Source organism: Typopeltis vanoorti, chromosome 11 (genome assembly GCF_054136105.1).
Source record: "Typopeltis vanoorti isolate ZY-2024b chromosome 11, IOZ_Tvanoo_1.0, whole genome shotgun sequence".
NCBI lineage: Eukaryota > Metazoa > Arthropoda > Arachnida > Uropygi > Thelyphonidae > Typopeltis > Typopeltis vanoorti.
This window is the reverse complement of record NC_143559.1, coordinates 18,611,847-18,628,105: the sequence shown is the minus strand read 5'-3', so window position 1 is coordinate 18,628,105 and position 16,259 is coordinate 18,611,847. Positions and strand designations below refer to the sequence as shown.

The window sequence follows — 16,259 nt, the reverse complement described above, 5'->3', positions numbered from 1 at the left end:
CGAATATATTGTGTTTCGTTAAGTTTGTATGGTATTTTGGGTGCGTGTTTCTTGTTCATAGAATGTCCTTAGAGCTCTTTTCAGGCTAGGCTATCGTAGTTTGTAAGGTTTCTGTATTCAAAAGGTAATTTGTTTATCATGTCTGGAATGTAGAAGTTTCGTGTGGCCTTTCAGTAATGATTATTGTATTTATATGTGATATAATTAGTTGTCTGAGGTCTTGTTATACAGTATGTATTTCTGACTGACTGTTCTGTAGTTGCATAGCGACATAAATGTTTTGCTATCAGTATTTTGTGTTCTGAGATTGCAGTGTATATATTAAGTCATTATTGTCTCTTTTTCCCAAAACATCAGTTTTATCATTTTGTATTGTAACTAGATTAATCTATTTAGTTTGTGGGGTGCACAGAAAGCATACGTTGTTATAGCGTATCTTAGTATATTTTGGCATAGTACTTTGTATATTAGTGTTTTCAGGCATGTGGGAAGTATGTCTTTTAACCTGTAGAGTTTGCCACTTATTGTTCGGAGTTTGTTGTGTAGATGATTTATGTGGCTATTCCACTTCATGCCTGCATCGAAGTAAATTACAAGGTATCGTATTGTATCAATCTGAATGATTTTAGTGGTTTTCTGTGTGTTTTTTATGTTGGAGAGTGGATGTTGGATGGTTACATATTTGTTATCAACTGGTCGAGTCAGTGGATTTCTGAATATCATTAATTTTGTCTTATCTGGGTTTTTGGTGAGCCAGTTTGTGATCAGATTTATGTTATGTTGCATACTTGTTTGGGCTATGCTTGCGTTATTATGTATGGATATTATAGCTCTATCGTCTGCGTATTGGAGTATCTTACCTTTGAGTGGTAGCTGATTAATATCGTGCGTGTAAATGTTGTATAGAGTTGGGGAGAGTACAGCTCCCTGTGACACTCCACAGGTTACTGGTAGCTCTCTACTTTAGTTTGACTCGATACGTGTGATATGCTTTCTATTTTGGAGGTAGTTTGTAAACCATCTGTGCAGAGACCCGTCTATTCCAACATGCCTCAGCTTTTCTAACAAGGTTTGATGTGTGAGTGTATCGAATGCTTTAGTTAGATCAATAAAGACTACCATGGCAATTTTGTTTTTGTCTAAGGAGGTATTAATTACGTCTGTAAAGTCTTCCAAGAGAGATATTGTTCCCTTATTTTTCTGAAAACCATATTGTGTTTTGGGAATAATATGAAAGGTTTCTGTATATGCAGTGAGTTTCTTCGGTACGATCCGCTCCATAATTTGATTGATAATTGGTAATGTTGCTATGGGTCTGTAATTGCTGATTAAATTTCTTTTTCCATGTTTGTATATGGGTGTGATTATGGCGGTCTTTAGCATACTTGGCATCTGTCCTTTTTTAAATATTTTATTTATTAATTTTAGTAGGATAGGACCTAATCAAGTTGCATGTTGCTTGATATCCTTAGGTCTTATACCATCAATTCCTGGGCCTTTGTTTGGTTTGATTTGAAGTATTGCACAGAGAAGTTCTGCTTCTTTTATGGTTGGGAACCATAATGTCTGTTTTGGTTGTGGTCCAAGCGGAGGATCACGTTTTGTGATTGGGGGAATATTTCTGTATAGTTCTTGTATGGAGTCTGCAAAGTATTGGTTAAAGTAATTTGCTAGTTGTTGGATAGGATTTGCGTCTTTCATGAAGCTGTTTTATGGTTTCGGAGGCGGTGGTCTTGGGAGCACAATCTAGCATCTCGTTGATCAGATGCCAGGTTTCTTTTATATTGTTTTGTGCAGAGGTTAATTTGTCTCTGTAGTAGTTTCTTTTTTGCATTTCTTATTTGTGTTGTAAGACGATTCCTTGTTATCTTATATTCGGTTTTTAAGGCTCTGTTATTTGGATATCGCTTTAATTCTTTCCATAGAGCGTCCTTTCTGTGTATTTCTAGGATTAAGTTTTGTCTTATCCAAGGATTTTGGGTTGTTTTTGAGCGAATTCTGATTTTCTTTGCAGCTTTCTTACATATTTCCTCTAGTGTGAGTTTAATGTTGTCGCCGGCAAAGGTTGGTCGATTGGTAGAGCCTCTGCTACTAATGGCTGAGTTAAGTAAGTTTGAGCACGGTTAGTAGTTGGAAGGGGAACGATCATTTGCTGCTGTTGGCACACTCTCCCTCGATGAGTCTTTGGACTCCCTGGAGGTATCAAATAATAATAATAATAAATAATATAAGATATCTGCTGAATCTGATGCCATGTGTTCCCAGTTGGTATTTCTTATTTTGTGGTTGACTACTTCTTCTCTATTATTGTTTTGTGTTGCATTTCTTCTGTGGGGAGTTGCATGGATATTATCTTAGTGTGCAGGTTTAGAGCAGTGAAGTAATGATCTACTTTGCATTTTATGATTGATGCAGTGTAACTGTTTGGTGGTGCTCGGACGTTTATATGATCTAGGCAGGAAGCAGTGATAGTACTTCTGAATATTCCGAATAATAATAATAATAATAATAATAATAATAATAATAATAATAATAATAATAATAATAATAATAATAATAATAATAATAATTATTATTATTATTATTATTATTATTCTCTTTCCATATATTTACTCATTTCTAAAATACAGGCTGAAGAGCGGATACGGTAACCACTCGGCCAACGATCTTACATCTTAGATTTATGTGTCTTCTTCTTTTCACTGAAAGCGCTTATTTTAAATTTTATCTACCATTATTAACACGAATAAAATAAAATAATAGTTCGAAACATTTTATACATACAACGAAACATCAAAACACAGAGATATGTAGCGAGCAACGACGCCGCTCACGAAAACAGAGCAAACAGTTCACAAAAACTGAGCATCGGTTGATTTAGGGAAGCGTAATATCACTAAATCCATCGTATAAATGCAAGGTGCTAGAGCTAGGTTCATTACTTTTAGAGTGGCAAATGAGTGGAATTAGCTGCCAGAGTCTGTTGTGGGTGCTATGAGTGAATGAGTTCAAGGCAAAGTATGAAAGATACTGTGCGAATGTCGAATAGTTGTGTGGACATGATGTTTAGGGCCTCCCTCGATGAGTCTAAGGACTCCTTGGAGTCGCCCGTGGTAATAATTTTTTTTTTTTTAATAATTTTTTTTATTATTATTTCTCAGATAAATTACATACATTATATGAGAACAAATATGCATAACAAATACTTTCTCGTACATAAAGTTTTTTTTTAAATAATAATAATAACAATAACTGTTTACAACGTATATTATTATAATATTCATAATGATGATTATTACAGATGTTTCTTTGCAATTTTACACTCTATATATATATACAATATCAATGGATATAATCACTCTATATTGCATACTTTTGTTACAGTTATTACATACATTTGAATACATATGATACATTAGTTACATTTGTTTACATATGATACTTACATTACATACATTTGTTTACATATAATACACACATCACATACTTTGGTTTACATGTGATACGTACATTACATGCACTTGGTTATATGTGATACATCTTGGATGAGAACTAATTTCTCTGCTTTCATCCTCGAAGCTTATATGTAAGCTTAGCTGAGGATGACACCAATGTTGGTTATTATTTATTGTTTTTTTTTTTTGCTGTGTTGGAAAGCTACGAAATCTATGATTGAGAAATTCGCGCGCGCGCACGCACACACGGACACACGCACGCGCACACACAGACATGCACGCGCACGCACGCACACACACGCATGCACGCGCACGCACGCACACACACGCATGTACACACACACACACACACACACACACACACACTTGGAATGTATTGAAGCATTGCTGAACTAGAAGCCTGAACATATTGTGTTTCATTAAGTTTGTATGGTATTTTGGGTGCGTGTTTCTTGTTCATAGTATGTCCATAGAGTTCTTTTCAGGCTATTGTAGTTTGTAAGGTTTCTGTATTCAAAAGGTAATTTGTTTATCATGTCTGGGATGTAGAAGTTTCGCGTGGCCTTTCCGTTGTGATTATTGTATTTATATGTGATATAATTAGTAGTCTGAGGTCTTGTTATACGGTATGTATTTCTGACTGTCCTGTAGTTGGCATCGAAATAATGTTTTAGCAAAGCTGCATGGTGACATAAATGTTTTGCTGTCAGTATTTTGTGTTCTGACATTGCAATGTATATAAGGTCGTTATTTTCTCTTTGTTCCCAAAAAATCAGTTTTATCATTTTGTACTGTAGCGATTAATGTATTTAATTTGTAGGGTGCACAGAAAGCATACGTTGTTTTAGCGTATCTTAGTATATTTTGGCATAGTACTTTGTATATTTTCTACTTATTGTTCGGAGTTTGTTGTGTAGATGATTTATGCGGCTATTCCAGTTCATATCTGCATCGAATTAAATTACAAGGTATCGTATTGTTTCGACCTGAGTGATTGTAGTGGTTTTCTGTGTGTTTTTTATGTTGGAAAGTGGATGTTGGATCGTTATATATTTGTTATCAACTGGTCGAATCAGTAGATTTCTGAATATCATTAAATTTGTCTTTTCTGAGTTTAGGTGTATGGAGTTTTCGTGAGCCAGTCTATGATCAGATTTATGTCATGTTGCATATTTGTTTGTGCTATGCTTGCGTTATTATGGATGGATATTATTGCTGTATCGTCTGCGTATTGGAATATCTTACCTTTTGGTGGTAGCTGATTAATATCGTGCGTGTAAATGTTGAATAGAGTTGGGGAGAGTACAGCTCCCTGTGGTACTCCACATGTTACTGGTAGCTCTCTGCTTCGGTTTGACCCGATACGTGTGATATGCTTTCTATTTTGAAGGTAGTTTGTAAATAAAATGTGAAGAGGCCCGTCTATACCAACATGCCTCAGCTTTTCTAACATGGTTTGATGTGTGAGTGTATGGAATGCTTTAGTTAGATCAATAAAGACTACCATGGCAATTTTGTTTTTGTCTAAGGAGGTATTAATTACGTCTGTAAAGTCTTCCAAGAGAGATGTTGTTCCCTTATTTTTCTGAAAACCATATTGTGCTTTGGGGATAATATGAAAGTTCTCAGTGTATGCTGTGAGTTTCTTCAATATGATCCGCTCCATAATTTGATTGATAATTGGCAATGTTGCTATGGGTCTGTAATTGCTGATTAAATTTCTTTTTCCATGTTTGTATATGGGTGTGATTACGACGGTCTTCAGCATATTTGGCATCTGTCCTGTTTTAAATATTTCATTTATTAATTTTAGTAGGATAGGACTTACACTAGTTGCATGTTGCTTTATATCTTTAGGTTTGATACCATCAATTCCTGGGCCTTTGTTTGTTTGGTTTGATTGGATGTATTGCACAGAGAAGTTCTGCTTCTTTTATGGTTGGGAACCATAATGTGTTTTGATTATGGTCCAAGTGGAGGGTCTTTGGGGAATATTTCTGTGCAGTTCTTGTATGGAGTCTGCAAAGTATTGGTTAAAATAACTTGCTAGTTGTTGGATAGGTTTTGCATCTTTCATGAAGCTGTGTTTTATGGTTTCGGAGGCGGTGGTCTTGGGAGCACAATCTAGCATCTCGTTGATCAGATGCCAGGTTTCTTTTATACTGTTTTGTGCAGAGGTTAATTTGTCTCTGTAGTAGCTTCTTTTTGCATTTCTGATTTGTGTTGTAAGACGATTCCTTGTTATCTTATATTCAGTTTTTAAATCTGTGTTATTTGGATATCGCTTTAATTCGTTCCATAAAGCGTCCTTTCTGTGTATTTCTAGGATTCAGTTTTATGTTATTCAAGGAATTTGTGTTGTATTTGAACGAATGCTACTTTCTTTGTAGTTTTCTTATATATTTCCTCCAGTGTGAGTTTAATGTTGTTGTATAAGATATCTGCTGAATCTGATGCCAGGTGTTCCAAGTCTGTTTTTCTTATTTCGTGGTTGACTATTTCTTCGTCTATTATTGTTTTCTGTCGCTTTTCTTCTGTAGGACATTGCATGGATATTGTCTTGGTGTGCAGGTTTAGAGCGGTGAAGTGATAGTCTGCTACTTTGCACTTTATGACTGATGCAGCGTAACTGTTTGGTGGTGCTCGGATGTTTATATGATCTAGACAGGAGGCAGTGATAGTATTTCCGAATATTTCTTCTCTAGTGCATGATGTTCTTACGTCCCTATTCTATCTTACGATTTTTTGTTTGTCTTACAAATTGCCTTCGTCTATATTCTTCTAACTTCTACTTTCAAGACATCACCAAAATTTCTACTAATATCTGAGTTATTGTTCCCCGTAGTATCCCTAGTATTTGTATTTTAACTGCGCCCTTTGGGATATTTAGTTTAAGATATTTTGTACATAAACAGAGAAAAGGAACTCAAATATCTGAGAGTGTAACTATTGCAGTCGTGACACTATTTCTTGTTACTCAACATTAATTCCTTAAACTTCCCGTTTCTTAACATTAATTCCCCGCGTGATTAGGCTCGAACGTTTCTAAGCGGTGCATTGGATTAGCAATATCAGACAACTTTTTTTTTTTCATTAAGCAAAAGGTTTATTATTTCTCTAAACATGGTACATATCAAAATACTCAACTAAATTACTTACACACTAAAATTTGCTTAATACAAGTAGTTGGGCTATGATTCGACAAAAGTTACTACGATCATGCAGCCACAAAATTTCATACAAAACATGAATTCACTTAACATGGACAAATTAGATCACCACACATTATTAGATTATTCAACTTCAAGTACACTAACAAAATCATTAACTACTTTAGCACATACTTATGACAATTCCGATTCTCTACACATCACACTAGGCATTCAAACTCCTCAGGCTACTTGATTACTCAATTCACACTAATCAAACTCAATATCAATAAAACCATTTACTTCATTAACACACAACTATGTCATTAACTTTCCTTTTACAATATAGTAGGCACTCAAGATTCTTAGGATAATTAATTATTCACAAATTATCAACACTAGCTAGCTTACTTTTAACACTCTCTATCAAATTCTAAAGTCCTATTATAATTTCTCCCTAATCACTTTAACAGTTCCGTATTATGACAATGGTACCTATCACAAACAACTTCTAGTTAACATAAGACAAAATTCACAATACCTTTCTTTAGCTTCACTTACGGGCCTTTACCTTCTACTGAACGAACTTGCTTGCATAACTTCTTGCAATTCAGGGCTATATAAACATCTGCGCTGTCGGCTGTACTATCCGAAACGAGGACATGGATATTATCACAGCTTTCTAATGACTCTATGGTATATTTCGCTTTCTATATAGGAATATGGGAATAGCTTTCCCGCTCACCTTCGATTCCTTGTTGTGGCATGAGGATATAAGCCATATCTCTCCACTCAGGAACACCGTGAAATCCACTAGAAAACCAAACTAAAACCACCGCGACTATCCAAACGTTTCTTCTCCTCTGGCAAAAGGCCTCAAGCCTCCTTGACTATCTAAACGTCTTCCCCCAAACCCAAAAGAGCCTACTCTTCGAAAAAAAGCCACGGGTGGGGGTGGGGGGGATTTACCAACCCTTTTATAGCTGCATCCCTAACGGCGCCCTTTCTTACTTCTTTTTCCCGCCTCCTACTTGTTTTCTGTCTGTCTACCAATTGGGTAGCATTTTGCCGCCATACGTCATTTTGATCGGCAACTCGTAACGAAGTTTCTATCCGGGTATAGGTCCTAAGCGATATTCCGTTATTTCTCTTGTTAGCCTCTATCTTAACCCCCTTTTAAACCTTTTCTCAGAATTCTACTTAATGCTTAATCTGTAGCCTCTTACATAGCGTATTTCATGACTCATTCTTTTATACTTATGCACTTAATTCTTTCATTCTTAATCGCATTACTACATTAATTCTTAGTTAGCTACTTATTTAATACAAATTCCTTGTTTAGTCATAATACATCTTAATACATTCTTTTCTTTTGTTATCTTAACTAAACAATAGACCTTTACATTTTACTCAATTTATACTGGATGCAAGAATATTTTATTAGTTAAATTATCCTTTTTATGCAGGGGTTTTTATTTATGTTATTTATTTTTCATGTTACACCATGATAACTTGGAATACTATATTCTCAAGATATCAGGTGTAACAATGTTATTGTTGGTATTAGATTATACATGGATAGCGTGTCCAGGTATTGTACGGTGTTGTTCTGGTTTTCGTTTGCAATATTTATGTTTATGTCGCCGATTATCATTAGGTATTCGGTTGAGCATATTTCTTGGCTTGAAAGCCAGCAATTGAGTTCATGCAAAAATTTTATCATGTTTAGGTTTGGTGGCCTGTAAATAGCATTTAGTATTATGGGATGCTGTCTATTAGTGGTATTAGTGATTTCGAGGCAAAGGGTTTCAGCATGCGCAAACTGATAGGCCGTTTCTTTTGCTATTAATTTTTGTTTGATAAATATTAATATTCCACCCCCTCTTTTTGTTTGGCGGCATGATCTATGTTGTTGGAAGCCTGGAATTTGGAAAGCAGTCGCTTCATCATTAGTTATGGATACTTCTGTAAGAATCAGTATATGAATAATATCAGTGTAATTCCTCAGATAAGCCTGTAACAATAACCAATGTTTTCGGATGCTTCTGATGTTAATATGCAAGATTGAGAGACCTCTCGCTTGTACTGTGTGTTGTTTCCATGCATCAAGCGATTCGAAAGTACAATTACTGATGTATTCTGGTGTAATTACATCTATCTGATGGTTCACATTCATTTTTGTTGTGTTGAGATCTTCTTATTGAACTAAGTTGGAGTCTTTTGTTTCACTCTGGCAACCTATCTATATCTTCCGAGCTTTTTATTTGTATAGACTTTGAAGTCTGTGACTTTCTCAAGAATATTTTGCTGTCTTTGATCCATAAAAATTGATACTGTTTTTCTGTTTTTTTCTTTTCTTGCTTGGTTCAAAAGATTCTGATTGAAAGGTGTTAAATACTCAGATAGAAAGAATGGCGTATTGTCTTGCAATGCATTTAAATCCTTGACTACTGGTTTTTTTCAGTCTGTTGGCTTTTATGAGATTGTCTCTTGTAGCCTTGCTTGTCAGACGAATTATGACTGGTGCGGGTCGTGGTGAGCCTTGTTTTTTGTTCTTCCTGGGAACCGATTTATGGTTTTAATATCATTATGCTCTAGGGGGATGTCAATTGCACGGCCTAACTTTAAAACTACGTCTCTGACATTTTCTGTGGATTCAGTTTCTGGAAGACCGATTATGACAAGGTCTTCTTTTTGTTGTTGTTGGTTTAAAACTTCGTATTGTAGTTTCAGGGAATTAAATTCTTGACGGAGTTCCGATGTGTCTTTTATCAATTTGTGCTGCCTGTCAGTTAATGCGTTAATGCTGGTTTTAATGTCTTTTACCGTTTGTAAGACTTCTTCGACTTTTAAATTAGTAAATTTAAACAAACTCTTCATATTCGCTAATTTTTTTTTGTTATTTCTTTATTCTGTTTATCAAATAGTTCTTGGACAAGATCTACCAAGCTGGCTTTTATATTTTCTAAACCTTTTTCTAGTAATAAATTTATAATAATAATAATAATAATAATAATAATAATAATAATAATAATAATAATAATAATAATAATAATAATAATAATAATAATAATAAAAAATGGGGCATTGGTTGTAATTGAAAAGCGTCGTAAGGCTGGGCATTAACTATATATGATTTCATTTAAAGCCAACTAATTAACTTTAATTTCATTACATTTCGTAATTAGACTATTTGCGTTTAGTGAAATTAGCTAGTTTTATTTTTGTTGTCTATGATATGCATTATTTTTAATATACATTTTGAAACGCATCCCAATTAGCAAAGAAACATATTTTTATTAATTGAACTCCAAACAACACTGTGTCAAATCTAGCCTAAATTTCATTATATCAACTTCTTTATATAATCTTTAATACACCTCTCCTTGCTTAACTAGAAGCGATTTGTAATCGGTGGCTAGTAATCATAAGCATGTACTACATATTGCAAATAACATATTTGGTTGCCCAGCTTTCTGTTTCTTTTAATTAAATCTGACAAATATTTTGATAATCAAAATGGCGTCAATGACCCGACCTTACAGTCTTAAGAAATTTGTCAGTCTGAAAAAAGATAAGAATTAAACGTAAATCGCTGCTACGTCTTTCAACACGAGTTTGGATAACATTCGCCAAACAGTAAACAAATGCACGTGTTTTACTTACCGACGCACACAGTTCCGATTACCAGGCTTTTATAATCGATGTTATTTTTTTTCCCTTACATCCCTATTTAGTATTTATATTCTTATAACCATCACATTATCCGACAAATGTCAGATAAACAATTAGCTTACACTGAAATTTCTAATCATAAATGAACACATTTCATTAATATTAGCTCCAAGTACATTATTGTCTTGTTCGTTTAGTAAGTCAAGTGCTTATACCACGCCTTCTTCCTGTAGTATAGATATAGTATACGCACACACACACACACACACACACACACACACACACACACACACACACACACATATATATATATATATAATCATATTAATAAATCTTTGCAAAATACTTCATTAAGCAGAGCAAAATAGGAAATGTTAGATTTTTAGCGAGTATCTAAAAATTAATAATAAACAATATTATATCAGAATTCCCTTATAATGGTTGACAGTATATATCGTACTCGCTCCCTTGGTGTCGGAACTGAGGGGCTTCCAGATCAGTATGCAGATGGGGTAGCAGCCAAAGTTTGGGAGGTGTACATTGGGGATAAGGATGATCGCACCAATCATTATAGACGGTTCCTTACTTCGTTGCTAAGAGCTCATAATTGCCATCATATTCTCGACGTTTCTTGTGGAACAGGGTAAGATATAGCAATATCTTTGGAAAAGTGATGTTCATATATGTTTAGGATGCCGTAGTAACATTATCTTTTTCCTCTTTCCCCTCCGTCGATCACAACAGAGGGGAAAGGACAGATCTTAAGATTTTGTGGTTTAGAGAGAACTGGCTAGTCTTTCCATTGCCACTTGGCTTTGGGAAGAATTTTTCTGAGAGGGTTTCCCCTTGAGCTACAAGAAGAAAATGGGTTTTTGCTATGAGAAGTTTCTTAATCGCAGATCTTGTGGTCCTTGACTAATGATTCATTTGTATATGAAATAGCCTAGAAATTCTTGTCTTTTACATTATTAGAATATAGCATTTTTCACTGTTCGTGGCGTTGTGGATGGATCATGTTTTTTCCGATGCTACAAGAATGTAGCTGTAATGATGTCATAAATCACCCATATAATTTAACTCGTATCATTTTCATTCCATTATATATCCATTATATACAAGATCATTTGTAGAGTGCACATACATACTTAACTCGTACTAGCGGCTTAACAATTTTTGGGCTGACCATAATAAGAGCGTTTGAAAGCGTTCGTCATATTGACTTCAGCTTACAGGTTCTCCCTCGTATTGGGAAGGGTTGGTTTTGGAGTATGTACAGTATCTAGTTACACCATTGCGTCCAGATATTTTATGTGACTGCTCTCAATAGGGATTGAAATAACTTCTTTTTTCCCCACTGTCTATTAAAAATAGCATTCTAGTGATTCTTTCGTTTCCTTCTCCTCACTGCTGGCGTATGAATGTGTGAAATATTTGATTTTAGCTTAAACTCTTCAATTGTGAGGATCCACTCTTTATTAGTTTAATTTATGAGATAACTAAATATGAAAGTTTAGACAGTGATTTGTTTACTCTTCGAAAGTAAGTTGAAGTTCGTTTCCTCAGACTCGTGATTAGAAGCAGGGCCGTACTTACACTTTACCCGATGCGCTTTACTCCGAGGCCCCTTCCTCAATTTGGTGGCCCTAAATTTTCGGAGTCCTCAGCTAGAGCTAGAGCGTCTGTGCTTAAGTACGGTCCAGATTAGAAAGAATCTCGTGCTTATTTTAAGATTCCATCATTTTTTTAAATGTTATGTCTTAATCAACATAGTTTTTATCCTAACAGAGTGGAAACTTATAATTCTGGGGAAAATAGCGCAGAAATAAAATATTTTCTAAATAAACGAAAGGACAAATTTTTAAATTGTATTCCATATTATTATATTTTATATATAATAATATGGAATACAATTAATCCTAAATCAATACAGTAGTAGCAGCTCATTACAAATAGGATACAAAATGGAATAAAAATAGGAATCTCTCCAGAGATTAGCATGGGTTTTTGTTATGTCGAGGTTTTGCTTCAGTAACCTAGTAAAATTTTGTATTGACAACTGTATTGAGCAGAGGAGGTGTTTCTGCAGTGATTTTTCTAGATTTCGCAAAGGCATTTGATAGAATATCACATGTTAAAGTACTATTGAAACTAATAGAATGGATAGTCAATTGGTAACCTGGTACTGGGTTTGGTTATCTTATAGAAGCCAGCAAGTTGTGTATTTCAATGTCATTCTTGAAAGAGAAAGGTGACAACCAGTGTATCAATAGAACACTACTTGTCACTTTTGTTCAGCTTTTGTTTAGTTTATCTATCTATTTCAGAGGAGACATTCAGTTGTGTTGGCGATACTGCTAAATTGGGGGAATAATTTGCAGAGTTCTGATATGATAAGAGGATTTGAACAGGTTGATGCTTTAGGCAGATGAATTGGAATATATGTTCAGTTTTGTCAAGTTTATAGCCTTGCACTTTTACCAGATGAAATGGAAAAGTGTATATTGTATTAGTGGAACTTTGTCCTAGGAGGTGGAGAAGGCAAGGGATCTGAGGAGGGATAAGCTAGTGGATAGGATAGTTGATGTTAAGATCAATACTGTAATGGTTACCCAGAAAATGATTGTCATAATGCAAAGGACAATGACAAGTGATAGTGCCACTTATTGCATAACCCAGACTACATCTAGATATGATAAGAAAACATTATCCTGAGACAGTCTTAGACCCGAGTAATTAAAACTGTTTCAGGAGTTTCGAATGTTGAAGGCTACATTATTTTAAGAATGGATAGACAGAATAGGAGAGGATGGGGAGGGGGGAATTGTAGCTAATGATATTGGATGATTTGAGTCCAGTTATGGTAGAAAGCTATGATTGCAATATTAACCCCCCAACTGGCCACGACATCTATAGACGTCGAGCTAAATCTGGATATGAAGCTCTAAAACCCAAATAACATGGATAAGAAGTGCAATTTGGTGTTGCTGTTTCATCCACATTGGCCAGTAGGGAGGTTAATAACAATTGTCCACACAGCAGTGAGTTCAAAGCTATCTGGTGTGAGGTGAAGTTTAATAAAATCAAACCACATGATGGAGTATTATTACAGACCTAGTGGATCATTTGCTGGTGATGATGAAATGCATTGCCAAATTCACTTGATACTCCATGTTTGCATGTATGTGTGTGTGTGTGTGGGGGGGGAAGTAATGGAGTCACAAGACTCATTATGAGAAACCAGTCTCACCTTACAAACGTTCAGCATTGGGCTTTACCACATATTCAAGCAATGCAATCCTCTCATTTGTCATATACCCAAGCAATGCACTCTACTCGTTCCACTCATTTGCCACTTACTCAAGATATGTATTCCACTCATTCACTACCTACTCAAGTGGTGAATGAGTGGAATGAATGTTTTCAGGATGGCTTCTAATGATGAGCCCTGTAACTCCATAGTGAGCTGGAAGTAACACCTGGAAGAATATATTTAAATATATTATTATTATTATCTGACCTCCATGGAGTCAGAGACTCATCATGGGAGTTACAATGCCCATCCAAATGTGCTTTAAATTGATTCAATGTGTCTACATTCACAATACACTCAGCAATGCATTCCACTCACGACCACTCTCCATTCAAAGAACCTTCTCCTCACTCCTCTGCTCACACCCTCTTTATACACTTTCCAGTGATGGCCTCTTGTTCTATCCTCTCTCCCATTCTATGAAAAATTTCTTCCCTGCTAACCTGATAACAACCCCTGACTAGCTTATATGTCTCAATCATACCCTCCCCCTCTTCCTGAGTGCACCAATGCATGAAAGTGTATGTGTGGGTGTGTGAGAGAGAGAGAGATCATTAGGCCAACCACTTAGTTAGCCTAATGATAATTTCCTCCAAATAGGAAGAATTTTATTATTATTTTTATAGTGGGAGACATGCTGAATTTGCTATATCTCCCTTTTGCGGAAACAGGCCACACCCCAAGAAGGCAAGGTTTACAGGAAAAGTTGTATATTGCATCTCATGTACCCATTAAGACCATAATCTAGATTGAGGAGATGTGGTCTTCGAAGTTGAGAAATAGATGGAGGGATGTTACAGCTATGCAAGTGAGCAGCTCACAGCAGGTGGATAGAAGAAATCCTGGTCAAAGATGGAAGCTGAGTATGAGATGTAGATAGAAAGCATATAAGGGCTTTAGATTCTTCTCATTGCATGTGGGCCCATTCCATTCGATGAGTATGGAATGGGCTGTCACTGGATATAGTAAGTCTTCACTGAATGTGTCTAAGGAGATGATAGGTATTTAGGCATTGTGTAACTTAGAAGGCACTCTCTCCCTCCCTCCCTCTCTCTCTCTCTCTCTCTCTCTCTCTCTCTCTCGATGATTCTTGGGCTCCTACATAATAATATTTTTAATAAAAATTGTTAAAAAAATCTATAGATCCTGAATATAATGCATGAATTCTTGTTTAATGAAAATATAAGATTTTTTTTCTAAATTCCATTCACATATAGGATTCTTCTTATTTTATAAATTATTTTGACCAAAAAAAAAATTCCTTATCCTTTTAATATATCATTTCAAATCAGACAGAACCTCTTATAAGTCAAAATTGTTATTAAAATTTTAACTGACACTGTTATTATTTATTTCTTTAGTATTGACTCCATCATGCTATTGGAAGAAGGATTTCAGGTAACTAGTGTTGATGCTAGTGATAAAATGTTAAAATATGCTCTTAAAAAAAGATGGAATCGCAGAAAAGAGTCAGCATTTGATAAATGGGGTAAGCAGTTAGTTTTGAAAAGAGTTGTCCAGTTTGCATTATCATAATCATATGTTGCACACATACTAAATAAAGCTATTTAAATTGAAATGTAAATAAAAGTATAATTTACTTTTCCGAATTCATCCAGCTTGATGTAATGCAACTGAAATTTTTAAGCATTATACAGGGTGTCCCAAAATTCACGCAAGAAGTAATTTTGATAGAAAATACAAGTTTTTAATTAAAAATTGTAATTTCTTATTGATTCTTAAAGTATACAGTATAGGGTTATGCATGGAATAGCATATCGGGTAAATGGCCTCCACGGCTTTGCTGGCACATACGCACTCTTTTATCAAAAATTTCCATGACCGTTTTGCATAAATGTGGCTAAATTTCGTTGATACAGCGCTCAATTTCCTCCTTCAAGGCGTGGATGGTCATGGGCTTGTTGGCATAAACCTTAGACTTCAAAAAACCCCAAAGAAAAAAGTCCAACGGCATTAAGTCACATGATCTGGGCGGCCAATTCTGATAACCAAAACAGGAAATCACACGACCAGGAAATGACTCATGCAGTAATTGAATTGTTTCTCGGGCTGTATAGCATGTGGCACCATCTTGTTGAAACCACATGTCGTCCACATCCATATCTTGCAATTTAGGTACAAAAAACTGGATTATCATGTCGCGATAGCGAGCACCATTAACTATTATTGCCTTACCAGCCGCATTTTCGAAGAAGAATGGTGCCTCCAGCCCAAAATCCGCACCAAACAGTTACACGTTGTGGATGCATTTGTTTCTCAACAATCACTCGTGGATTTTCTGAATCCAAAATGCGACAATTTTGTCGATTAATGAAGCCATCAAGATGAAAATGAGCCTCATCGCTGAAGATGATTTTGTTCGAAAAATAAGCATCCACTTTTTGTTGTTCCATAATCCATTCAATGAACTCTCTTCGCTGTGTGTAGTCTGTAGGCTTCAGTTCTTGAGTCAATTGAACTTTGTAAGCATAAAGATGCAAATCTTTCGTGAGAATACGCTGTAGAGAGCTTCTCGAAATGCACAATTCAAGACCACGGTGCCGAATTGATGTTCCTGGACTCTCAGCAACACTCTCACGAACTGCTTCGATGTTTTCTGTTGAACGACTTGTTGAAGGACAGCCAGAGTGTATAAGATCACTAATTGAT

At 35.4% G+C, this 16,259-nt stretch overlaps 2 protein-coding genes across 2 annotated transcripts in view; one reads left to right on the top strand and one right to left on the bottom strand.

The window, feature by feature from the left end:
• Hsp83 (Heat shock protein 83) overlaps window positions 1–16,259 on the bottom strand; it is a 140,073-nt gene that overhangs the window by 8,108 nt on the left and 115,706 nt on the right. The gene's annotated exons all lie outside the window — the stretch shown is intronic.
• Gnmt (Glycine N-methyltransferase) overlaps window positions 10,593–16,259 on the top strand; it is a 102,105-nt gene continuing 96,438 nt past the window's right edge. Inside the window, exons 1-2 of the mRNA XM_090400364.1 lie at window positions 10,593–10,922; window positions 14,951–15,078. Coding sequence (XP_090256490.1) covers window positions 10,717–10,922; window positions 14,951–15,078 — 334 coding nt within the window. The 5' untranslated portion in view covers window positions 10,593–10,716. The remainder of the gene's footprint in view (window positions 10,923–14,950; window positions 15,079–16,259) is intronic.